The 25,442-nt window shown below is 40.3% G+C and overlaps 1 protein-coding gene across 7 annotated transcripts in view; it reads right to left on the bottom strand.

Annotated features, from left to right (window-relative positions):
* Window positions 1-25,205, bottom strand: part of ZNF267 (zinc finger protein 267) — a 43,475-nt gene extending 18,270 nt beyond the window's left edge. The window contains exons 1-6 of one of the 7 annotated variants that reach the window (XM_074026994.1): window positions 25,156-25,205; window positions 25,003-25,055; window positions 19,722-20,662; window positions 18,258-18,354; window positions 7,957-8,083; window positions 7,322-7,417 (exon numbers count right to left, since the gene is read on the bottom strand). In XM_074026994.1, the coding sequence (XP_073883095.1) occupies window positions 7,322-7,417; window positions 7,957-7,990 (130 nt within the window). In that variant the 5' untranslated portion in view covers window positions 7,991-8,083; window positions 18,258-18,354; window positions 19,722-20,662; window positions 25,003-25,055; window positions 25,156-25,205. Of the gene's footprint in view, window positions 1-7,321; window positions 7,418-7,956; window positions 8,084-18,257; window positions 18,355-19,721; window positions 20,663-25,002 lie in introns of all 7 variants that reach the window. The other 6 variants (XM_074026995.1, XM_065537466.1, XM_065537468.1 and 3 more) reach the window with 6 other exon arrangements.
* Window positions 25,206-25,442: the final 237 nt, after the last annotated feature.

The following is a 25,442-nucleotide window of genomic DNA, read 5'->3' as shown; positions in this document are numbered from 1 at the left end:
CTTTTGATTTTACAAGCTCACTGGCAGAAGGGACTTGCCTTGTCTCAGATGAGACTTTGGTCTGTGGACATTTGAGTTAATGCTGAAATCTGCTAGGACTTTGGGGGACTATTGGGAAGGCATGATTGTGCTTTGAAATGTGAGGACATGAGATTTGGGAGAGGCCAGGGGTGGAATGATATGGTTTGGCTGTGTCCCCACCCAAATCTCATCTTGAATTCCCATATGTTGTGGGAGGGACCTGTCTGGAGGTAATTGAATCATGGGGGTGGGTCTTTCCTGTGCTAATCTTGTGACAATGAGTAAGTCTCATGAGATCTGATGGTTTTATAAAGGGGAGTTTATCTGCACAAGCTCCCTCTCTTTTTGCCTGCTGCCATCCATGTAAGACGTGACTTGCTCCTCCTCGCCCTCCACTGTGATTGTGAGGCCTCCCCAACCATGTGGAACTGTAAATCCATTAAACCTCTTTCTTTTGTAAATTACCCAGTATTGGGTGTGTCTTTATCAGCAGTGGGAGAACAGATTAATACACCACCCAAGACGACCTTAGCCTGGATTTTGTTGTCCATATCATTATCAGCATTTTGGTCAAAACCATTCAACAAGTCTCTAGGGAGTTCCAAACTTTCCCACATTTTCCTTTCTTCTTCTGAGCCCTCCAAACTGTTCCAACCTCTGCCTACTACCCAGTTTCAAAAGGGCTTCCACATTTTCAGGTATCTTTTCAGCAGCACCTCACTCTACTGGTACCAATTTACTGTATTGGTCTGTTTTCATAACTGCTGATAAAGACACAGCCAAGACTGGGCAATTTACAAAAGAAACAGGTTTAGTGGACTCACAGTTCCACGTGGCTGGAGGCCTCACAATCACAGTGGAAGGTGAAAGGCATATCTCACATGGCAGCAGACAAGAGAAGAGAGCTTGTGCAGGAAACTCTCCTTTATAAAACCATCAGATCTCGTGAGACTTATTCACTATCATGAGAATAGCACAGGAAAGACGTGCCCCATCATTCAATTACCTCCCACTGGGTCCCTCCCACAACACGTGGGAATTGTGAGAGCTACAATTCAAGATGAGATTTGGGTGGGGACACAGCCAAACCATATCAAATGCTAATGAAAAACACAAAAAAAGTGAAAAGTATAAATGTTACTGGAAATGGTAAATACACAGTGAAATTCAGAATACACTAATACTGTAACACTAGTGTACAAATCATTTTTAACTCTCATATAAAAGCTACAAAATAAAAGCATTAAAATAAGTATAGCTACAATAATTTGTTAATGAATACAAAGTATAAAAAGTTACAAAGTATAATATATATAGTAAAAAATGTGTGAAAGGGAGAAAAACTGTTGAGTTTTTTTCCACGGATAGATGTTAAATTGTTATCATCTTAAACTAGACCTTTACAAATATAAGATATTTTATCTAAGTCTCATGATAACCTCTAGGAAAAAACTGTAGTAGATACACAAATGGAAAAAGCCATCAAAACATAGAAACAACAAAAACAAATCCAAAAATTAACAGAAGACAGCATGAGAAAAAAAGAAACTATAAAACAGAAAACAACAAAACTATAATAGTGAGTCCTTATGTATCAATAATTACTTTACATATAAAGAGATTAAATTATCCAATAAACAGATACTGGTATAGACTGAATGTCACCTCCAAAATTTTAGGGTAAAATTTAATAGCCATTGTGATGGAATTAAAAGGTGGGATCTTTAAGAAGCGGTTAGGCCACTGGGACTCAGCCCTGATGAATTAATTCATGTCCTTATGGGAGTGTGTTAGTTATCACAAAAGTGACTCTGTTGTAAAAGGGAGCTTTCTTCTCCCTCAGGTCTTTGGCCATGTTATTATGCTGCAAAAATGCTTTCACCAGATAACAGTGTCATTTTCTTTGCCTTCCAAGCTCCTGGAATCATGAGCCAAATAAACTTCCATTGTTTATAAATTAGCCAATCTATGGTATTCCATTATAGAAAACAAAACAGACCAGAATAAACAGAGTGGCTAAATGAATTTTTTAAACTAACAGTATGCTGCTTACAAGAGATTCACTTTTGAATTAAGGACAAACATAAACTTAAAGAATAGAAACCATATTGCATGCAAACCACCACCAAGAGTCAGGAGTGGTTGTTGGTTATATTAGACAAAACAGACTTACATGCAAAAATCTGTCACAAGAGGAAAGGAGTTCACTACATGATGATAAAGAAGTTAATCTGTTAAGAGGATATAGAAATTAAAATTATGTATGCACCCAACACTGGAGCACCCAAATATACAAAGCAAACATTAACATACCTGTGGTGAGAAAATAAAATGCAGTAACAGGGAATTTCAATGTCCTACTTACAACAAAGCATGGAATATTTAGAGAGAAAACTAATAAAAAAAAGAGTTCACCTGAACACTATAAACTAAATAGACAATATTTTATCAAACAGTATGAGAATACACATTGTTCTCAAGAATACGTGGGATATTCTCCAGGATAGATCATATGTTAAACCAAAAATAGAAAACAAGTTTTTTTAATTTAAGATTAAAATTATATCAAGTTTTTTATCACAATGGTGTAAAACTAGAAAATCAACAGCAGGAAGAAAACTAGAAAGCTCACAAATGTGTGTGATACAGTGCGAATGTTTTGTCTCCCACCACAAAACTCACATTGAAAAGTAATCCCCAATGTTGAAGGTGGAACCTAATATGGGGTGTTTGAATAATAGGGGCAGATCCCTCAAGTATTCTTTGGATCTGTCCCAGATCTTACGAGATCTGGTTGCTTAAAAGTGTGAGCACCTCCCAACTCAGTCCCGTGCTCCTGCTCTTGCCATGTGACTGCCTGTTCTTCCTTTCCCAGTTCCCCTGATTGCAAACTTCCTGAGGCCCTCGCCAGAAGCCAAGCAGATGCTGGTGCCATGCTTCTGTACAGCCTGCAGAATTGTAGGCCAATTAAATCTCCTTTCTTTATAGAATGGACTAATACAGTGTTGACATTAAACAACATGCTTCTGAACAACCATGAAATCAAAAGGGAAATAAAAAATTATCTTGATACAAATGAAATTGGAAACGCCAAGAAACCAAAACTTCTGAGATGTAACAAAAGCAGTTCTAAGACAGAAGTATAAAGTGATAAAGTTCTACAATAAGGAAAACAAAGATCTTAAGCAATCTAACTGTAATCCACAAGGAGCTTGATCAAGAAGAACAAAATAATCCCAATATTGGCATAATTATGGAAATAATAAGGATTAGAGCAAAAAGAAAATAGAGACCAGAAAAATAAAAAATATCAAAAAACTAAGAGTTGAGTCTTTAAAAAAAAAAAAATGAACAAACTTTTCCTAGATTATCCAAGGGAAAAAAAGACAGGGGACTCAAAAAGTTATTAATGAAAAAGTAGTCCTTCCAGCTAGTATCACAGAAAGAGAAAAAATAAACTATTATGAACAATTACATAACAACAAAAGATAACTTGGAAGAAATTGATTCTCAGAAAGAACACCACACTGTGAAGAAACGGAAACACCCAAAAGACTAATAATGAGAAAGAAGACAGAAGTACTCAGAAATCTCCCAATTAAAAAAAAAAAAGCCCATGACCAAATGACTTCATGGGTAAACCGCACCAAACATTTAAAGAAGCAATGTCAACACTTCCCAAACTCTTCCAAAAAACTGAAAGAAAAAAGCACTTTCAAACTCATTCTATGAGGCCACCAACATCTCATACTGAAGCCAGTAAGGAAGGACACTACAAAAAAGGAACAAAACAATATTCCTTATAAAGATACAAGCAAAAATTCTCAACAAAATACTAGATACCAAATTCAAAAACACATTAAAAGGATCAGACATCATTATCAAGTAGGATTTATCCCTGAGATGCAAGAATGTTTTAACATACATAATTTAAATGATATACCACAATAACAAAAAAAATGAAAATCATATAATCGTCTCAAAAAATTTATTAAAAGTCTATGACGAAAGTAAATACATTTTCATAATAAAAACTCCAAACAGCATACATACAAAAGTATCCATCTCAACAGAGTAAACAGTGAAATGCTGAAAGTTTCCTCTAGTATCAGAAACAAGACAGGGATGCCCAATCTCAACACTTCTATTCGACATAGTAGTGAGAAATCAAGCCAGAACAATTAGGTAAGAAAAAGAAACAAAAAGGCATTCAAATCAGGAATAAAGAAGTAAAATTCTCACTGTTTACAGATGAAATGATTTTAAAATACAGAAAACCATAAAGACTATACCAAACAAACAAACAAAAAATAGAGCTAATATATCCATTCAGTAAAGTTGAGGCCACAAAAATATACAAAAATTAGTTGCATTTCCATATACTAACAATAAACTATCTGAGAAAAAAGTTACAAAAAAATCTTATTTATAATAGTATCAAAAAATTTTTGAAAATTTTATAACTTCATTGAACACAGGAAGTGAAAGATCTGTCCAGCAAAATCTATAAAACACTGATGAAAGTAATTGAAAAAGACACAAATGGAAAAATATCCCTTCTTCATGGATTGGAAAAAATAATATTGCTAAAATGTCCATACTTCACAAAGTGATTCACAGATCCAATGAAATCTGTATTAACATTTTAATGGCATTTTTCACAGAAATAGAAAAAATTATAAAACTTCTATGGAATCACAAATAACTCCAAACAGCCAATGCAATCTTGAAAAAGAAGAATAAAGCTAGAGGCATCACACTTCTTCATTTCAAACTATTACACAGCTATACTAATCAAGGCTATGGTACTGACGTAAAAACAGACACATAGACCAATGGAATAGAATACAAAAACCAGAAAGAAACCCATGTGTATACAGTCAACTAATACTTTGACAAGGGCACCAAGATACACAAAGGGGAAGTATAGTTTCTTCAACAAATAATGCTGAAAACAAGTAGTCATATGCAAAAGAATAAAACTGAATACTTATACCATGTACAAAAATTAACTCAAAAGGATTAACACTTAAATACAAAACTAGAAACTGTATAACTTCTAGAACAAAGCATAAGGAACAATCTCTTTGACACTGGCCTTGGCAGTAATTTTTCTGGCTATCACATCAAAAAATCACAAGCAACAAAAAGCAAAAAATAAAAGCAAGTAGCATTAAATTAAACAAAAAAGTGTGTGCACAGCAAAGAAACACAGAACATGAAAAAGCAACCCAGGGATTGGGAGAAAATAGATCTGATAAGAGTTTTATATCCAAAATATTAAGAATCTCACATAATTCGATAGCAAAAAAAAAAAAAAAAAATTAATTTGCAAAGCACTCAAGTAGAAATTTCTTAAAATATGACATGGAAGTGGCAAACAGGTTTATAAAAAGGTTCTCAATGTTATTATTCATCAGGAAAATGCAAGTAAAACCTCAATGAGCTATCACCTCACACTTGTTAGAACAACTGCTGTCAAAGTCAATAAATATTCACACTTGTTAGAATGACTGCTGTCAGAGTCAAGAAATATTAATATTAATAATAAGAGAGCATGGAGAAAAGAAAACCCTTGGATACTGTCAGTGGAAATGTAAATTGATTCAGCCATTATGAAAAATGGCATGCAGGCACCTCAAAAAAATTAACAATACAAGTATTATATGAACCTTCGATCCTACTTCTAATTGTTTAACCAAAGGAAATAAAATCATATGTCAAAGATATATCTGTACCCCTATGTTCACAGCCAATTATTCACAATATATAGAATATTATTCAGACATAATGAAGAAGGTACTCCTGCAATTTCTGACAACATGGATGAATAAACAAGGTGGACATCATGGTAAAAAGTACAAACTTTCATTTATAAGATAAATTCTGAATATCTAATGTACAGCATTGTAAATATAGTTAATGATACTCTATAGTAGTAGTCCCCAACCTTTTTGGCAGCAGGGACCAGTTTTATGGAAGACAATTTTTCTGCAGATGGAGGTCCAGTCGGGGGTGGTTTTGGAATGAAGGTGTTTTACCTCACATCATCAGGCATTAGATAGATTTTCATAAAAAGCACACAACCTAGATCTTTTGCATGCACAGTTCACAATAGGGTTCACACTCCTATGAGAATCAAATGCTGCTGCTGATCTGAGAGGAGGCAGAGATCAGGCAGTAATGCTCCCTGGCTGAATGGTCACCTCCTGCTGTGTGATCAGATTCCTCACAGGCCACAGACCAGAACTATAGACCCCGGCACTATAGTATACTTGAGATTTGTTAACAGTGTATATCTTAAGAGTTCTCATCATACACACAAAAATTGGCATCTAATGTGAGGTGACTGATGTGGTAATTAACTTTGCTGTCTTAGTCATTACACAATGTGTATGTATGTCAAATCATCAAAATTTGAAATAGATACCATTTATATTTGTGGAAAGAATCATATGTCTAGAAGGAAAAAAAAGGAACTAAAGGACATATTCTCAGTAAGTTTCATACTGAACCAGACAAAATTAAAGAATGATAGTTATTAAGATATGAGGCAACAGTTTAGAGTTTATTATATAATGGACAATGTTATAAGCTCCCCATAGACAAAAATTTAGATAATAATTCTACATAATAAGTAATACACATTAAACTATTTAACATTTGTGGAATTTGTGCCTATAGAGTTTAAATTTCTCATCTTAGCTCAGGCAAGGAAAAATGAAAAGTTGAAGTGAAACATGATTAGATTTTCTTAGATTTGGAAAGATGTTTTGTATTTTGATAAAATTACTGCATCTTAATTTCTGTGGGATCACCTCGGAAACCACAATAGGATTAAAAATTAATATATCAGAAAATATGTGACATCTAACCACAGAATTCCTGGGACTTCTGAAAAAAAATTTCACTGTCCATCACTCCCCTCACACACTTCTGACATGAAGCAAAACCAGAACTTTAGATGTGGTTTCACATAGAGGTAGAAACATGCACAGACTTTCTCAGAGCCCCCAAATCAATGGAAGAACAGTCAGATCACACAGGTCCTCACAGGCCAAGGGGAGCACTTTGGCTGTCACTGTGAATATGATGGTGGATCACAGAAGAGGAAGGAGAATCATCAGATAATTTAAGAGCATGTGACGAAGATGTCCCTCTGTGACAGCAAGGGAAAGAACCCAGGCGTCTCAAAAATCATTTCCATTGGAGAGCTTTCCAATCCACACTTCAAGGTCTGGTTCTTTCTTGACCACTGGACCTCTCAACCATGTCATCTACTTTATTCGCTCCCACCTACCTGGCTGGACGGCTACTGTCTCCTCACGCTTCACATTCCAGGGCTCTTTCCTTTGCTCCAAAAAGGTGATCAGGTCCGGTTTAGAGACAAGAAGACCTGTTTCATTGGAAAAATTCACATGACTCTTACTGAGAGTTCTTTTTATTTTTTATTTTTATACTTTTTTTTTGGCCCCACAGGACAGGATTAATTTCTAAGTGAGTACTGTGCTCAGTAGAAAAAAGAAGACATTATAGAAGATTCTTGGAAAGTATTTATCAAAATACTGTTTCCTACCAGCTTCTTTACAATATTTAGGAAGCATTTAAAATTTGGGGATCCTGAGCTTCTCTTGCAAATCTGACTGAATCAAAAACCAAAAAATTGGATTTTAAAGTGTAAGCAACAATAGTTTATGTCAACCAATTTCTAGAATCACAACTAGAGTGAAACTTGTACATCACCTCAAATAAAAAGGCAAATGTCAAAATCAAACATTATGAAATTTTTTCTGCATCAACAAAACCCCTATTTTTTTCCCGAAAACAAGAATCTGAAACTACCTCATACAAAGCACAAGATCCCAAGGGACATTCTGAAAAGAAAAGAAATAAAATTCTTAGTTATTAGATATTCTGAAGGTAAGTTATCCTTACCCAGAGAGACCAGGTTTCTGTAGTTTTCTAACATCACATCCTGATACAAAGTCTTCTGAGCTGGTTCCAGGTGTTCCCACTCCTCCAGAGAGAATTCTACGGCCACATCCCTGAATGTCAACAGTCCCTGAAATAAAAATAAACAATACACTGACCATGTGGCCATGGCAGAGTTCTTTGTCTCAAGATGAAATGACAGTTATTGGTTCTGACTTATATGAGTGACCTGAGTTATTCAGTAAGATCATTTTTAACACAGTAATATTTTCTAATGTAGTCTCAAACTCTGTGGAAAGAGAATAACATAAAATTCACAAAACTAGTGTAGATATTTATATCAAATGTAAAATATAAAACTAAGGCATCAACACAGGAATATACATTTTTGGGTGCTATATTTACATCATCCAGAATCAGCTGTGTATAACTCTCAGATGGAAAAGTCATGGTGACTGAGAGGCATACTTCTCAAATTGTATACAATAAACTGGAGATCTTCAAATGCAGAGTCTGATTCAGTAGATCCAGGTTTTGAGTTTCTGCATTTCTATATTTTTTAATTTTTAATTTTGACACAGGGTCTCACTCTGCCACCCAGGCTGGAGTGCAGTGGTAGAATCTTAGCTTACTGCAGCCTCAACCTCCTGGGCTCAGGTGATCCTCCTGTCTCTGCCTCCTGAGTAGCTAAGGCTACAGGCATGAGCCAACACGGCTGGCTGAGTGTCTGCATGTCTAACAAGTTCACCGGTAGTGTTAATGCTTCAGGCCCAGAACCCACTTTTGAATAGCATAGAGGTTGAACACTGAGGAAAGAATTCAGGCATGATGTGAAACTGAGAATTTTATGAAATTTACAAGTTACAACAGCTAGAATGGTAGTAATCCTTTTTGAACATATACTGTATATCCAATGTCATACTAACAGTTGTTTACATATACAGAATCCAATAAGTAATCTATGAGAGCCAAGATGGCCGAATAGGAACAGCTCAAGCTTCCAGCTCACAGCATGAGCGACACAGAAGATGGGTGATTTCTGCATTTTCAACTGAGGTACCGGGTTCATCTCACTGGGGCGTGTCAGACAGTCGATGCTGGTCCGCGAGTGCAGCCCAACCAGCAAGAGATAAAGCAGGGCGAGGCATCGCCCCCCGGGGAAGTGCAAGGGGGAAAGGAATTCCTTTTCCTAGCCAAGGGAAATTGAGACACACAACACCTGGAAAATCGGGTCACTCCCACCCAAATACTGTGCTTTACCAAGGGTCTTAGCAAACGGCACACCAGGAGATTATATCCCACACCTGGCCCAGAGGGTCCCAAACCCAAGGAGCCTCCCTCATTGCTAGCACAGCAGTCTGAGATCTAACTGCAAGGTGGCAGCGAGGCTGGGGGAGGGGCGCCCACCATTGCTGAGGCTTAAGTAGGTAAACAAAACCACTGGGAAGCTCGAATTGGGTGAAGCCCACCACAGCTCAAGGAGGCCTGCCTGCCTCTGTAGACTCCACCTCTGGGGACAGGGCATAGCTAAACAAAAAGCAGCAGAAACCTCTGCAGATGTAAAAGTCCCTGTCTGACAGCTTTGAAGAGAGCAGTGGTTCTCCCAGCATGGAAGCTGAGATCTGAGAATGGACAGACTGCCTGCTCAAGTGGGTCCCTGACCCCTGAGTAGCCTAACTCGAAGACATTCCCCACTAGGTGCAGACCGACACCTCACACCTCATACAGCTGGGTACACCCCTGAGACAAAGCTTCCAGAGCAAGAATCAGACAGCAACACTCACTGTTCAGCAATATTCTATCTTCTGCAGCCTGCGCGGCTGATACACATGCAAACAGGGTCTGGAATGGACCTCAAACAAACTCCAACAGACCTGCAGCTGAGGGTCCTGACTGTTAGAAGGAAAGCTAACAAACAGAAAGGACACCCACACCAAAACCCCATCAGTACGTCACCATCATCAAAGACCAAAGGCAGATAAAACCACAAAGATGGGGAAAAAGCAGGGCAGAAAAGCTGGAAATTCAAAAAATCAGAGCACATTTCCCCCTCCAAAGGAACGCAGCTCATCATCAGCAACGGAACAAAGCTGGATGGAGAATGACTTTGAAGAGTTGAGAGAAGGCGGCTTAGGCTTCAGTCTATCAAACTTCTCAGAGCTAAAGGAGGAACTATGTACCCAGCGCAAAGAAACTAAAAACCTTAAAAAAAAAGAAGGGATGAATGAATAACTAGAATAATCAATGCAGAGAAGACCTTAAAAGAACTGACAGAGATGAAAACCATGACACGAGAACTACATGACAAATGCACAAGCTTCAGTAACCCACTTGATCAACTGGAAGGAGGAGTATCAGTGATTGAAGATCAAATGAATGAAATGAAGCGAGAAGAGAAGTGTAGAGAAAAAAGAGTAAAACGAAATGAACAAAGCCTCCAAGAAATATGGGATTATGTGAAAAGACCAAATCTACGTCTGATAGGTGTGCCTGAAAGTGACGGGGAAAAGGGAACCAAGTTGGAAAACACTCTGCAGGATATCATCCAAGAGAACTTCCCCAAGCTAGTAAGGCAGGCCAACATTCAAATTCAGGAAATACAGAGAACGCCACAAAGATACTCCTCGACAAGAGGAACGCCAAGCCACATAATTGGCAGATTCAACAAAGTTGAAATGAAGGAAAAAATGTTAAGGGCAGCCAGAGAGAAAGGTCGGGTTACCCACAAAGGGAAGCCCATCAGACTAACAGCAGATCTCTCAGCAGAAACTCTCCAAGCCAGAAGAGAGTGGGGGCCAATATTCAACATTCTTAAAGAAAAGAATTTTCAACCCAGAATTTCATATCCAGTCAAACTAAGTTTCATAAGTGAAGGAGAAATAAAATCCTTTACAGACAAGCAAATGCTGAGAGATTTTGTCACCACCAGGCCTGCCCTACAAGAGATCCTGAAGGAAGCACTAAACATGGAAAGAACGACTGGTACCAGCCATTGCAAAAACATGCCAAAATGTAAAGACCATCGATGCTAGGAAGAAACTGCACCAACTAACAAGCAAAATAACCAGCTAATATCATAATGATAGGATCAAGTTCACACATAACAATCTTAACCTTAAATGTAAATGGACTAAATGGTCCATTTAAAAGACACAGACTGGCAAATTGGATAGAGTCAAGACCCATCAGTTTGCTGTATTCAGGAGACCCATCTCACATGCAGAGACACACATAGGCTCAAAATAAAGGGATGGAGGAAGATTTACCAAGCAAATAGAAAACAAAAAGAAAGCAGAGGTTGCAATCCTAGCTTCTGATAAAACAGACTTTAAACGAACAAAGATCAAAAGAGACAAAGAAGGCCATTACATAATGGTAAAGGGATCAATTCATCAGGAAGAGCTAACTATCCTAAATATATATGCACCCAGTACAGGAGCACCCAGATTCATAAAGCATGTCCTTAGAGAGTTACAAAGAGACTTACACTCCCATACAATAATCATGGGAGACTTCAACACCCCACTGTCAACATTAGACAGATCAATGAGACAGAAAGTTAGCAAGGATATCTAGGAATTGAACTCAACTCTGCACCAAGCGAACGTAATAGACATCTACAGAACTCTCCACCCCAAATCAACAGAATATACATTCTTCTCAGCAACACATCGCACTTATTCCAAAATTGACCACATAGTTGGAAGTAAAGCACTCCTCGGCAAATGTAAAAGAACAGAAATTATAACAAACTATCTCTCAGACCACAGTGCAATCAAACTAGAACTGAGGACTAAGAAACTCAATCAAAACCGCTCAACTACATGGAAACTGAACAACCTGCTCCTGAATGACACTGGGTACATAATGAAATGAAGGCAGAAATCAAGATGTTCTTTGAAACCAATGAGAACAAAGATACAACATACCAGAATCTCTGGGACACATTTAAAGCAGTGTGTAGAGGGAAATGTATAGCACTGAGTGCCCACAAGAGAAAGCAGGAAAGATCTAAAATTGGCACCCTAACATCACAATTAAAAGAACTAAAGAAGCAAGAGCAAACACATTCAAAAGCCAGCAGAAGGTAAGAAATAACTAAGATCAGAGCAGAACTGAAGGAGATAGAGACACAAAAAAAACCCTCCAAAAAAATCAGTGAATCCAGGAGCTGGTTTTTTGAAAAGATCAACAAAATTGAACGACCGCTAGCAAGACTAACAAAGAAGAAAAGAGAGAAGAATCAAATAGATGCAATAAAAAATGATAAAGGGGATGTCACCACCGACCCCATAGAAATACAAACTACCATCAGAGAATACTATAAACACCTCTATGCAAATCAACTAGAAAACCTAGAAGAAATGGATAATTTCCTGGACACTTACACTCTCCCAAGACTAAACCAGGAAGAAGTTGAATCCCTGAATAGACCAATAGCAGGTTCTGAAATTGAGGCAATAATCAATAGCCTACCAAACAAAAAAAGTCCAGGACCAGAAAGATTCATAGCCGAATTCTACCAGAGGTACAAGGAGGAGTTGGTACCATTCCTTCTGAAACTATTCCAATCAATAGAAAAAGAGGGAATCCTCCCTAACTCATTTTATGAGGCCAACATCATCCTGATACCAAAGCCTGGCAGAGACACAACAAAAAAAGAGAATTTTAGACCAATATCCCTGATAAACATCAATGCAAAAATCCTCAATAAAATACTGGCAAAACAAATCCAGCAGCACATCAAAAAGCGTATCCACCATGATTAAGTGGGCTTCATCCCTGGGATGCAAGGCTGGTTCAACATACGCAAATCAATAAACGTAATCCAGCATATAAACAGAACCAAAGACAAAAACCACATGATTATCTCAATAGATGCAGAAAAGGCCTTTCACAAAATTCAACAGCCCTTCATGCTAAAAACTCTCAATAAATTCGGTATTGATGGAATGTATCTCAAAATAATAAGACCTATTTATGACAAACCCACAGCCAATATCATACTAAAGGGACAAAAACTAGAAGCATTCCCTTTGAAAACTGGCACAAGACAGGACGCCCTCTCTCACCACTCCTATTCAACATAGTGTTGGAAGTTCTGACTAGGGCAATCGGGCAAGAGAAAGAAATCAAGGGTATTCAGTTAGGAAAAGAAAAAGTCAAATTGTCCCTCTTTGCAGATGACATGATTGTATATTTAGAAAACCCCATCGTCTCAGTCCAAAATCTCCTTAAGCTGATAAGCAACTTCAGCAAAGTCTCAGGATACAAAATCAACGTGCAAAAATCACAAGCATTCTTATACATCAATAACAGACAAACAGAGAGCCAAATCATGAATGAACTCCCATTCACAATACCTTCAAAGAGAATAAAATACCTAGGAATCCAACTTACAAGGGATGTAAAGGACCTCTTCAAGGAGAACTACAAACCACTGCTCAGTAAAATAAAAGAGGACACAAATAAATGGAAGAACATACCATGCTCATGGATAGGAAGAATCAATATTGTGAAAATAGCCATACTGCCCAAGGTAATTTATAGATTCAATGCCATTCCCATCAAGCTATCAGTGAGTTTCTTCACAGAATAGGAAAAAACTGCTTTAAAGTTCATAGGGAACCAAAAAAGACCCCACATTGCCAAGACAATCCTAAGCCAAAAGAACAAAGCTGGAGGCATCACGCTACCTGACTTCAAACTATACTACAAGGCTACAGTAACCAAAACAACATGGTACTAGTACCAAAACAGAGATATAGACCATGGAACAGAACAGAGCCCTCAGAAATAATACCACACATCTACAGCCATCTGATCTTTGACAAACCTGAGAGAAACAAGAAATGGGGAAAGGATTACCTATTTAATAAATAGTGCTGGGAAAATTGGCTAGCCATAAATAGAAAGCTGAAACTGGATCCTTTCCTTACTCCTTGTATGAAAATTAATTCAAGATGGATTAGAGACTTAAATGTTAGACCTAATACCATAAAAACCCTAGAAGAAAACCTAGGTAATACCATTCAGGACATAGGCATGGGCAAGGACTTCATGTCTAAAACACCAAAAGCAACAGCAACAAAAGCCAAAATTGACAAATGGGATCTAATTAAACTAAAGAGCCTCTGCACAGCAAAAGAAACTACCATCAGAGTGAACAGACAACCTACAGAATGGGAAAAAATTTTTGCAATCTACTCATCTGACAAAGGACTAATATCCAGAACCTACAAAGAACTCAAACAAATTTGTAAGAAAAAAACAACCCCATCAAAAAGTGGGCAAAGGATATGAACAGACCCTTCTCAAAATAAGACATTCATACAGCCAACAGACACAAGAAAAAATGCTCATCGTCACTCACCATCAGAGAAATGCAAATCAAAACCACAATGAGATACCATCTCACACCAGTTAGAATGGCGATCATTAAAAAGTCAGGAAACAACAGGTGCTGGAGAGGATGTGGAGAAATAGGAACACTTTTACACTGCTGGTGGGATTGTAAACTAGTTCATCCATTGTGTAAAACAGTGTGGCGATCCCTCAAGGATCTAGAACCAGAAATACCATTTGACCCAGCCATCCCATTACTGGGGATATACCCAAAGGATTATAAATCATGCTGCTATAAAGACACATGCACACGTATGCTTATTGCGGCACTATTCACAATAGCAAAGACTTGGAATCAACCCAAATGTCCATCAGTGACAGACTGGATTAAGAAAATGTGGCACATACACACCATGGAATACTATGCAGCCATAAAAAAGGATGAGTTCGTGTCCTTTGCAGAGACATGGATGCAGCTGGAAACCATCATTCTCAGCAAACTATCGCAAGAACAGAAAACCAAACACCACATGTTTTCACTCATAGGTGGGAACTGAACAATGAGATCACTCGGACACAGGAAGGGAAACATCACACACCGGGGCCTATTGTGGGGAGTGGGGAGGGGGGAGGGATAGCATTAGGAGATATACCTAATGTAAATGACGAGTTAGTGGGTGCAGCACACCAACATGGCACATGTATACATATGTAACAAACCTGCACGTTGTGCACATGTACCCTAGAACTTAAAGTATAATAATAAAAAATAATAATCTATGAGAAAAATATTCTTCCTCTTATATAAGAATTATTTTCCAAATATTTGCTACATAGTAAAGTTTGTATTTTGCCTCAGTTTATCTGATTTAGAATTTATCTCAAAGGGATATACCGGTCAATATACAGAGACAACCTTAACAATGTTCAGAGAAGATTTCGTAACTGAGTAATGAAAACAAGAAAGCAGCCACACAATAGTGACCAAATAATGCTTTCATCTTATGTGCGTGTGCGCACGCGTGTGCACACACACATATACACAGAGAAATGGTAACTATATACATATTAAAAGTAAGAGAATATCTCTGTGTAAATAAAATTTAAAAATGTTTTAAATTGTATAAAAACTATAAAACTCTTTGTGATGATGCCTTTTTTGTGTGTTTTTAACAAAACTTTATAAAGACCAATACATACAACGAAATAAAGTAAAAGCTCTTGTTTCTGAGTCTGGTATTTTTTTTCAAGTTTTTGTTATGTTTATTCTATGTGCTATTATATATTTTAGAATTTTAAGACAATAGATATATTTGTTATATGTTAATTCTTATTCTTCCTCTGAAAATATAAAGATAAATAAGCATATGCTTGTGACATGAGATGAAATAAAATGGAAACCTACAATACTGAGACCTGCTTCAGAACTTCCAGTCTTAAAAGCTGTTATCTCCTGTCAACAAATGTGAGAGCCTTCACTCTGCAAAGAAAGCTACAAACACAGGGAAACCAAAAAGAAATGGGAGTCTCTGGATTAAATGTGATGGTTTATACACACACTCAGTCAATCCTCCCTCCTAGATACTCATTAAAGACAAAGAGTAAAATGATTATAGTGAAGGATTCTGGCAGAGGGCACCTGAACCAAGTAAATGAAGTTAGCATTATCTGTAATAAGACAAGTTGGTATCAGTGCTGACGCACAGACAGGCCCATAATCATTGCTGTGATATGGGTGGAGGGGAAAAGTAAAGCATAATATAATCATAAAAAAAATCTGTGGGGGAAGATACAGGTGACCACAGTTCTTCAAACTGGCCATGTGACCCTACTTAGAAGCGGGGGCTGAGAATCACTTAGCTAAGCATTGCCTCTCAAGGTTCAATACGCATACATATCATTTAGTATTCTGGGCCCCCTGTAAGTAATGTGATTCTGCAGGTTTGAAAAGTTTCCATGAACTGGCTTCTTTAACAAGTCCCCTGTCAGTGCTGATGTTGCTCCTCCTAGACCCAATATCAATAGCACTCAGCTAAAGGAAGCAGACACAGCAGAGTCCCTTACACCCAATACTCTAATCACAACAAAAATACTTTTTGGGCCCGGCGCGGTGGCTCACGCCTATAATCCTAGCACTTTGGAAGGCCGAGATGGGCGGATCACAAGGTCAGGAGATAGAGACTATCCTGGCTAACACGGTGAAAGCCCGTCTCTACTAAAAATACAAAAAATTAGCCGGGTGTGGTAGCGGGCGCCTGTAGTTCCAGCTACTCGGGAGGCTGAGGCAGGAGAATGGCGTGAATCCAGCAGGCGGAGCTTGCAGTGAGCCAAGATCGCGCCACTGCACTCCAGCCTGGGTGACAGAGCGAGACTCCGTCTTAAAAAAAAAAAAAAAAAAAAAAACTTTTCGTTCACAGCGAGGACCACCAATCACTGTCCTGAAAGATCACATCCTTTGCCAGCCATTTAAAGTCTACAGATACAGAGACTAGAGAAGACAGTAGGTCTAAGTCAGCATTTGGAAAACAACATGGAGACATGCATTAAAGCAGTGTTTACTGAGCTTGTACTAAGTGCTCACAGTATACACTGTGCTGGGAACATCACATGGTGCCAGTTAAGCCACATAAACCTCTGGGATGTGACTCCTGAGTATCCCATAATTCCCAGCAGGATTTAGATAATGGCCCAGCCTTTCTATTTCTTCTTGTTTCCCTATCACTATAAAAGCTAACTATAGACAGATGGGAGGGATACAGAAAGGAAGGGGTCAAGTTTAGTTCGGAAGAATTTCTCCACTGGGCGTGGTGGCTCACGCCTGTAATCCCAGCACTCTGTGAGGCCAAGGTGGGTGGATCATTTGAGGTCAGGAGTTCAAGACCAGCCTGGTCAACATTGTGAAACCCTGTCTCTACTAAAAATACAAAAATCAGCTGGGCATGGTGGCACACCTGTAATCCCAGTTACTCGGGAGGCTAAGGCAGAGAATCACCTGAACCAGGAAGGCAGAGGTTGTGTAAGCTGAGATTGCGACACTATTCCAGCCTGGGCAACAGAGTGAGATTCAGTCTCAAAAAAAAAAAAAAAAAAAAAAAGAAGAAGAAAAAGAATTTCTCATTATTCTCTTTATATCTTTACACTGACTTTGTTACAACTTGTAGAGCAACTACTGGATCTGCAGAAATGAAAAAGAGGTTGCCAGGTGGAATGTTTCTAGAGGTACTGGTTTCAATAAGAAAAAAATTTAATTTTCAAATAATTTTGAAAAAGTGAGTCCTTTACTCCCATTTATCTGCTTTTGGGTTTGGGGAAATTGTGAGCACCACCTCTGAAAAGATGGCAGCAGCAGCCACCCTGAAGTCTGATCTCCTCTAGTCAGTTCTATGAGGGGAGGCTCCAAGGTAGGGGCAGACCTGGACCAGGCTCAGAAGAGGATGAATTTGGGCATGGATTTGGGCAGGGCTGGGGCAGGGGCTGGGCTATACTTCTCGTCTCTACATTGCTGCTTTATTTTCAGTTGTCTTTCCTAAGCCTGACCAACAAGAACTTGACTCCCATGGGTTGCCTTGTTTTAATAGTTTAAGCTTCATTCTATTTTGTAACATGCAACAACAAACAATTTAACCAAAACGCATAGGGCTTTCTAGGAAAATTATATTAGTAGCTACATAATTATCTTTAACAAGAAAAAAGCAATATAAATAATCATTATAATAACAACTCTTTTGTCCATGGGTGGCCCTTCAGGTGGTGACATCAGAACTCACAACGTCAACATAAGGGCAGTGTCCCAAACCAAGTCCAAGTTCCCTGTACACCTCTGTTCTTGCTCCTGACCACATGATGTTGAATTCAACCATTATCCATCTGCTCTAGACTGAAAGTTCCTGGATGGTAGGGACTATGGCTGCTGCATCTGTTTTCCTAGTGGCCATATGAAATGGAAGCAATTGGTTTACCTATCAGTATGAGTCTCCAGGCCTCCTCCTTGTATTTCACCCACACATTAGAAAACTGGAGCAACTCCCACTTGGATACCAAATAAGGAGATTCCTTCTGTTAAAAGAGAAACAAACCCTGATGACTCATTCCTCTCCCTCTGAGACAGAAGCAAGATTAGCCCATTGTCAGCCTGTCCCCTGCCTGCACAGGATATAACCAAGTGTCTCAAGGACCCCTAGGTGCTGGTGAGATAGTCCCTGTAACTGTGTGATGAAAACCTAATAGTGATTCAGGCAGGAAAGACTCAAGTTGTCCTTGTGGAACCAGAATAGAAAATTGAGTTGTCATCGTAGGGCCACAGATCCAGGATCCAGATATGTTATTACCTATACCTGATCAGCTAACTCTTAGGTACAAGAAAGGACAAGATTACCCTACTCCAGTAACACAGCTCACAGGTAGGCGCAGCTTCACTCATGGCTCCCTCCCTCTGCTAAGGTGCTGCTTTACACTTACAGATTCTGCCACGAAATTCTGTTTATACAAAGTCCATGTTGATCTCTCACAATGAAGAAAACGTTCCCTGGATTTTCTATATATCCTGAGTCCAAAGTCTGGCCCTGTCTCGTGGATCCCAGGTGGAGACCAGCCTTTATGTGCAGACTCCAGGTGGGATCAACCTGGCTCTGCATTCTTGGGTATTGCTGTGAAGAAAACTAGAGGAGACAGCCCCTCAGGAAGGCTGCTCTCACACATCCTGGAGAACCCCAGGACCTGGGTTCAGAATTCACAGCTGCATATTTAGGTGTTGGAGGGGCAGGGAAGTGGCATGCGCCTTCTGCACATTCATGGGCATTTGGGCAAGAGGATGAGGGGAATGTTGAGATTCTCAGGCCTACTCCATGCATGTGTGTGTGCCTGGTTGGTTTCCAGGCCCCATGGTCTTTGAATCAGTTTCAGGTCTGAAGATGCCAGGGGCATGGAAAGACAGAGCTGGAATGGCTAACTGACTGATGCCCTGTGAACTTATTTTTGTAGAAATGTAGCCAAACGGTTCTAGAAGGGACTGAAGATTCCAAGTAAGCAGAGAGACCATTCTGCCTGCAGATTTTGGGAGTAGTGGGCACTGTGCTGCACAATTGTGGGTTGTGAACAGAAATCAAAGAGGGAAAGGACCCTCTGGAGTGAAGTCTTACAGGCACCTTACAGGTTTATATTCTGTATGGTAATTCTGGGCAACGTTTGAAAAATATAATGAAGAAGAAAATCATAAAATCATCTCCAACCCCAGAAAAACTATCCATAGTGGTAGAAAAGAAAGAAAACTCTTTTGTGACATAATTAGCCCAGAATGTAAAGGACATGATAGGCAACCTGCTAAGAGATTAGAAAAACACCCACTGGTGAAAAGCCACCATAATTAGTCCTCAATAGAAGACCTGACAGCACCATTCGTCAGATAGAGTTCATTCTAAATTCACCTGGGAATTGGGAGGCCATCTGTGGTTTTTAATTGGCTACAGTCAAAGGAAAAATAAACTTCATGTCTTCGTGACAGGCAGATTTGCAACTTGGAGCCAGATGCCTGCTCTCCTAGAGAAACTGTGGGATACGGCTCTATCTTCTTTGCTATTTACATTTAGAGAAAGGCAGTAGTGAGTCAAAAAGACTGACAAATGACCTATTTAGCTGTTAGAGTGATTTAGACAGATTGTAAAACAGAAAAATAATTTACATATGAAAGTTTTCTAAAGTAAAAAAAAAAGAAAAATTTCTTTCCTTATTTTCAAGAAGGATTAAGTCTTATATATATTTCTAATTTGTATTTGCTCTTACAACAGCCAAGCCTAGGGCCATGGTCTTGAGCTCATGGACATCTGAGTTCCAATAGGTGCTGGATTCAGGCACCTGTGGGGTGGGGAACACTGGGTACACATAAAGAAGGGGCTTGTGGGGAAGTAAAAGGCAGAACAGAGGAAGGTGCTATCGAGCCATGAGCAGAGGGTAGTACCAAGTTGGTGGAAGGACTGGTTTGTGCTACAGATACTGGCCCAGGTGGGGCTATGCTCTGACATATTCCTGGGTCCATGCAGGCAGATGAGATTATGATTGGATGGTCCACAAGCCTAGTTTGATGGAGAAACGAGGCCGCTGCTACGGATTCAGTGTCTAGGCTTACAACAAGCCAGGAGTCCTCAGGCACTTGAGTGGGTTTTTGGCAGGAAACTGGAAGCAAAGGTGCTACGGATGTAATTCCTGACGGTCAAGCCTTCTCCTGGGAGGGACGGGGACATGCCAATGCCTAGTTGGTATGTTCAGGAGTGGGTGGGAATCATGTAGTAGCAGCTGGGTGGGGGAGGGGGTCTCTTCTCAGAACGCCTTTCCTCTCAGTCTTCAGTCCCCTCTCACCCTAGCAGGAGACCTGGAATCAAAGGACAATGCACAGTGGGACAACCTGTGTGCAGAACAGAGCCTCCCTTCCCCCAGACACTTGGGAGTCTCTCTTCAACCCAGGCCTCTGTGAGGTCTGTCTTCTGACACCAAATGTGTAGAGTTTGCTGAACACCAACCAATCCTCCAACATCAACTGAGTGCCAACAACTTAATTCTGACACCACGCAGAGTCAGCACAGGCCCCACAAGTTCTGGGCTCTGTTCCACAACACTGCCCCCACTTCAGATGCCAGTCACAATGCCTGGGGCACTATCTATACTTCCAAGCTACTGCCTGTAAATCGAGGGCACCCATAACCCTATCCTTAAGTTCAATCATTTCAAAGATCTATTCAAATAACTCAGCAAATCGCTTTACTTATGTTTATCAGGTTATCATAAGGATACAGTTCAGAACAGCCAAATGAGATAAATACATACAGGGCAAAAAAAAAAAAAAAAAAAACAGTGGGAAAAGATAGGAATAGTAACCTAGTAAATAGCTGTGATTAAAGAAATCCCCCATCTTCTGTGTTCTCCAAGAACAGCTTACTGCAAAAACCACCCTATTATGACTTCGATGATGCTCCCTGATTTAGTCATCACAAAGCCACAGACTCTCCAAATTCCCCTTCTGACTCAGCTGAACAGTTCTGTCTTCAGTGTTCAGAATAAACTACTCAACCAAACTTTATATTTTTCTCCAAGTTGCTGGACTTTGACACACCCACAGCCTGGTCAACATTCAACACCTCCCTAAGCCCCTCCTAAGAACAGGCTGACATCAGAGTGAAATATGCTCTGATCTAGAATCTGATATTGGCATCTTAATCCTGCCCTTCCCCTCCTGCCTTCTGAGCTTGTTTGCTCCTCCCTGTGAAAGCAAGTCTTTGTCTGCCTAACCTTTGAGATCCACAAAGATCTTACAGCTGGTGCTTTCCCCCTGTTGCAATACTCCTTGAGAATTAAGGAACTTCTTACCTAAACCTGAATTGGTTTTATTTGACAAAATCAAGTAAAATGTGGGGAAGGAACTGGAAACTTAATATTTTACTGCAAGCCTCAAGTTAATCTGGGGGAACACAGTGTGGCAGAGATTTGAGACTCTGCGTGCCAAATATTAGGAAAACACAGGGGGAAAACCAGTTGTCAAGGGCAGTGTTAAAATGATTAATGAGTAGGCGATTATATGGAAGTGGTTGTAGTGCCCTGGGTTTCCAGGGAGAAAAACCAAAACCAGGACAACAATTTCTATCCTCAGAAAGAGCCTCCCAACCCTAACTGCCTCTTTCTGTGGATTTTCAGCTTTCAGCTTTCCAGGGCTCTGTAGCTTCTCAGTATAAAGGGCTTCTTCCATGATTGGGGTGAGCAGGCTGGGACATGTGCAGGGGAAACTCCCCTGGAAGAACTAACTGGGCTTCAGTGACCTCTTCTTGCAGGCTCAAGACTGGGTTAGTTTGCACTCACCGAGCTCAGGCTTCTGCTTCCCAGTCAGGGTTATTCAATTAGTATTCAATGAGAAAATGCCCAGTGTTTGAAGAAAGCAAAACTACTCAAACAGCGTTTATAGAATAAAGGAAACTGAAACGCCTTTATAATTTATACCTCAACAGAAAATACAAAAGTATCTATCCCTTTCAGACAATAAATAGGCCACTTATTTCCATGATAACAGATCATTTAGTAAATATATATAAACAATTCTAGCAGGTGCTAAGTTCGGCATTAAAGCCGCACATCCAAGGCCAGGCATGGTGGCTCATGTCTGTTATCCCAGCACTTTGGGAGGCCAAGGCAGGAGGATCGCTTGAGCCCAGGAGTTTGAGACCACTCTGGGGGCAATACAGTGAGACCCACATCTCTACAAAAAGAAAAAACAAAATAGCCAGCCATGGTGGAGCACCCCTGTAAGTCCCAGCTACTAGGAACTAGGAAGGCTGAGGTAGGAGAATCACTTGAGCCCAGGAGGTTGAGTGAGCTGTAACCACACCACTGCACTTCAGTCTGGGTGACAGAGGGGAGATCCTGTCTCCAAAAAGCAAAAAATAAAAAATAAACTCAACATCCAGACAAGAGGATAAAGAACAAAGATATCCACTGTCATAACTTCTTCACCCTACAAAAAAAAAAGAAACTGATGTTTTGACGAAACTATGTAATTCACCAATTAATCTACCACACATTGTTGTGAAAATGTATTCACTTTCTACAGCCAATAATGAAAGAAAGATTTTCTCCATTTCTTTTCCCTGGCAGCATTTCCAAAAGGTGAGCCCTGAGATTGTTTTAAATTACTCTCAAAAAAAGAACAAACCTGAGAAACTTACTACACTCACTCAGCTGAAAAAAAAGATAGTAAGAATTTTTAACAATGAATTATATGACTTGATATTTTAATTTTCTGAAATCCACCTTTCACGGCCTTGGAAATGCTTTTTATCTTTCAAGCTCTACTGATGAAATTTACACTAATTGAAAAACTGAAGTAGAAATAAATGAACAAATCTTTCTAAGGCAGCAGACTCAGGGAGTGGTAATGCTGATTGAAACACAAGACATAACTGGCTCAAGTGTCAAGTCGGGTCACGGTATCATCTGGGACATTCTCCTACCCCAATACTGCTCATTAAAATGCTCAGGGACCATCCTCCCAGGAGATCCTGCACTGTGCCCCCACGCACTGCAGCCGAGTTTGCAGCACCTCACTGCGGTGGGGTTTTTGTTTTTTGGTCCTTTGGGAGTTTTTCTCCCTTCACAAATCTGAATGAATCTGGGGGCAGGAATCATTTGTGACTGTTTACTCTCAATACCAGCAAACAACTGGCTGACCAGCAATGTGTCTCCAAGGGATGAAAACTAGCTTTGAAGAAATAAAATTCTTAAGTCCCAAAGGGTTATCTTTTTAGGTTAAGGATGTCCCAGGAGATTTCTCTCAGCCCCAGGGCATCCAGCTGCTCCCCTGGGGGGCTACACTTCGATACCTTGGGCCATCCTCTAACAAGGAGGTGACCTGGGGCTGACAGTCACTAAACATTTCAGGAGAAATGGCCACTGTGGGCATCTTGAGTCATCCCAGACAGTACTGAAATTCAGGAACAGGAAAAGATTGGATAGAGAGTGGCTATACAGGGCCCTGTGCAAAACCTCAAGTCAAAAGACATTCTTTCTGATAACGTATCTGTGCCTAGGGAAGATGAATGAAAAAGAGGCACAAATATTTTTTTGCAGTGGAGTGTCAGGGACTTTTTTATTCTCTCTTTCTTCTCATGTGAAATGTATACCAAAATAACACAAATCTTTAAAAAAGTGTCATCCACTGCTCTGTGAAATCATGATTAATGAATAAAATACTCTATATGAAATGTACAGTAAATGACCAGTAGTTAATAATGTTGTGAATTGGAGAGGGGAAGTTAGCCTTTGGAAATGTCGGGAAGGAACTGGAAATTTAATATTTTACTGCAAGCCCCGTTAGACTGGGAGAACACAGTGGTGGATTTGAGACTCTGCGTGCCACACACGTTAGGAAACCGCAGGGGAAAACCAGTTCCCCTGGGCAGTGTTAAGATGATTAACGAGCAGGCGATTATACGGAAGTGGTTATAGTGCCCCAGGTTTCTAGGAAGAAAAACCAAAACCAAACTCATGCATTTCTTGTAAATTACAACTTTAGGGGAAAACAAAATTCAGACTTAACGAACCACAAAGCTCCAATTCACCTCCACCTGCATAGTCTAAATAAGGCAACTACAGAACTGTAACCCATCGGTTAATTTGGTCCGCTTACTCATGCACCTTATAAAAAACATTTCCTTCAAGCCCCTGTGGGGACCTCCGAACCACAAACCAGGACTGCAGGTTTCCCACGTCACAAATCGCTATTTGCTCAAATTCTTCAACGTTTTAACAGTGACTCCCTTTAATTCTTAATAGGAGAAAGGAGTGACTGAGGACCCCACGGGGCACAGTTTCTCCCCACACACGAACCACACACCGAACCTGGGTCTCCCCAGAGACGCTCCCGTCCTCACCGCACAATCTGGGGGAGACGCGGGGCTGCGGCGCGGAGCCGCCCAGAGAGGGCTCTGGCCAGGGCCGAGGTCGCTCTGCGGGGTCGGGACGGGACGGGACAGGACGCGAGGGGTCCCGGCTGCCGGCCTGGCGGCCATCTTGCAGCGGAGGAGACCGAGGGCCGAGCTGCGCCCGCTGGGACTCGGGGACCAGACCCCGGAGCTGACTGCGGGGAGGCCCGGGTGCCCCTACAGCGGGTTCTGGCCGCTTCCGACCACCCCCTTCCCCACTCTGGGGACCCCCGACCCCCACACTCACCATTTCCCAGCTTCCGGGATGCTCTGGCGTCTTAGCTACGGATCTCCCAGTGCCTGCAGGTCACAGAACAACACAGACTGTTTATTCTCAGAACGTGAAGCTGCCTGGGCCTCCCAGAACTAAAGACTCAAGGCCGTGATGAGGAGACCCGACCTCTAACTGGAGCCGACAAAGGCCCCCGCCAAATCCCGGAAGCCGCCCCTGCTCTCCGGCTTCACTCCTGATTGGATGGTTTCCATTCCAGCGCCTCTGATTGGATAAAGCTCCATGCCCCGCCCCCTCATTACTAGTGGGTTCTTTTATTTTTATTTTTTATTTTTTTGAAAGGGAGACTGGCTCATTGAGGTGGGGCCGCCTGCCGCGGGTATTACAGCTAATTAAGGGGTGAGCTGCGACTTGAAATGCACTTGCTCTTTCCCTTACCTGGTTCTGCTTGTATA

The sequence above is a fragment of the Macaca fascicularis genome, chromosome 20, assembly GCF_037993035.2.
Source record: "Macaca fascicularis isolate 582-1 chromosome 20, T2T-MFA8v1.1".
In the NCBI taxonomy this organism is placed as follows: Eukaryota; Metazoa; Chordata; class Mammalia; order Primates; family Cercopithecidae; genus Macaca; species Macaca fascicularis.
This window is presented reverse-complemented; position numbering and strand designations above follow the sequence as displayed.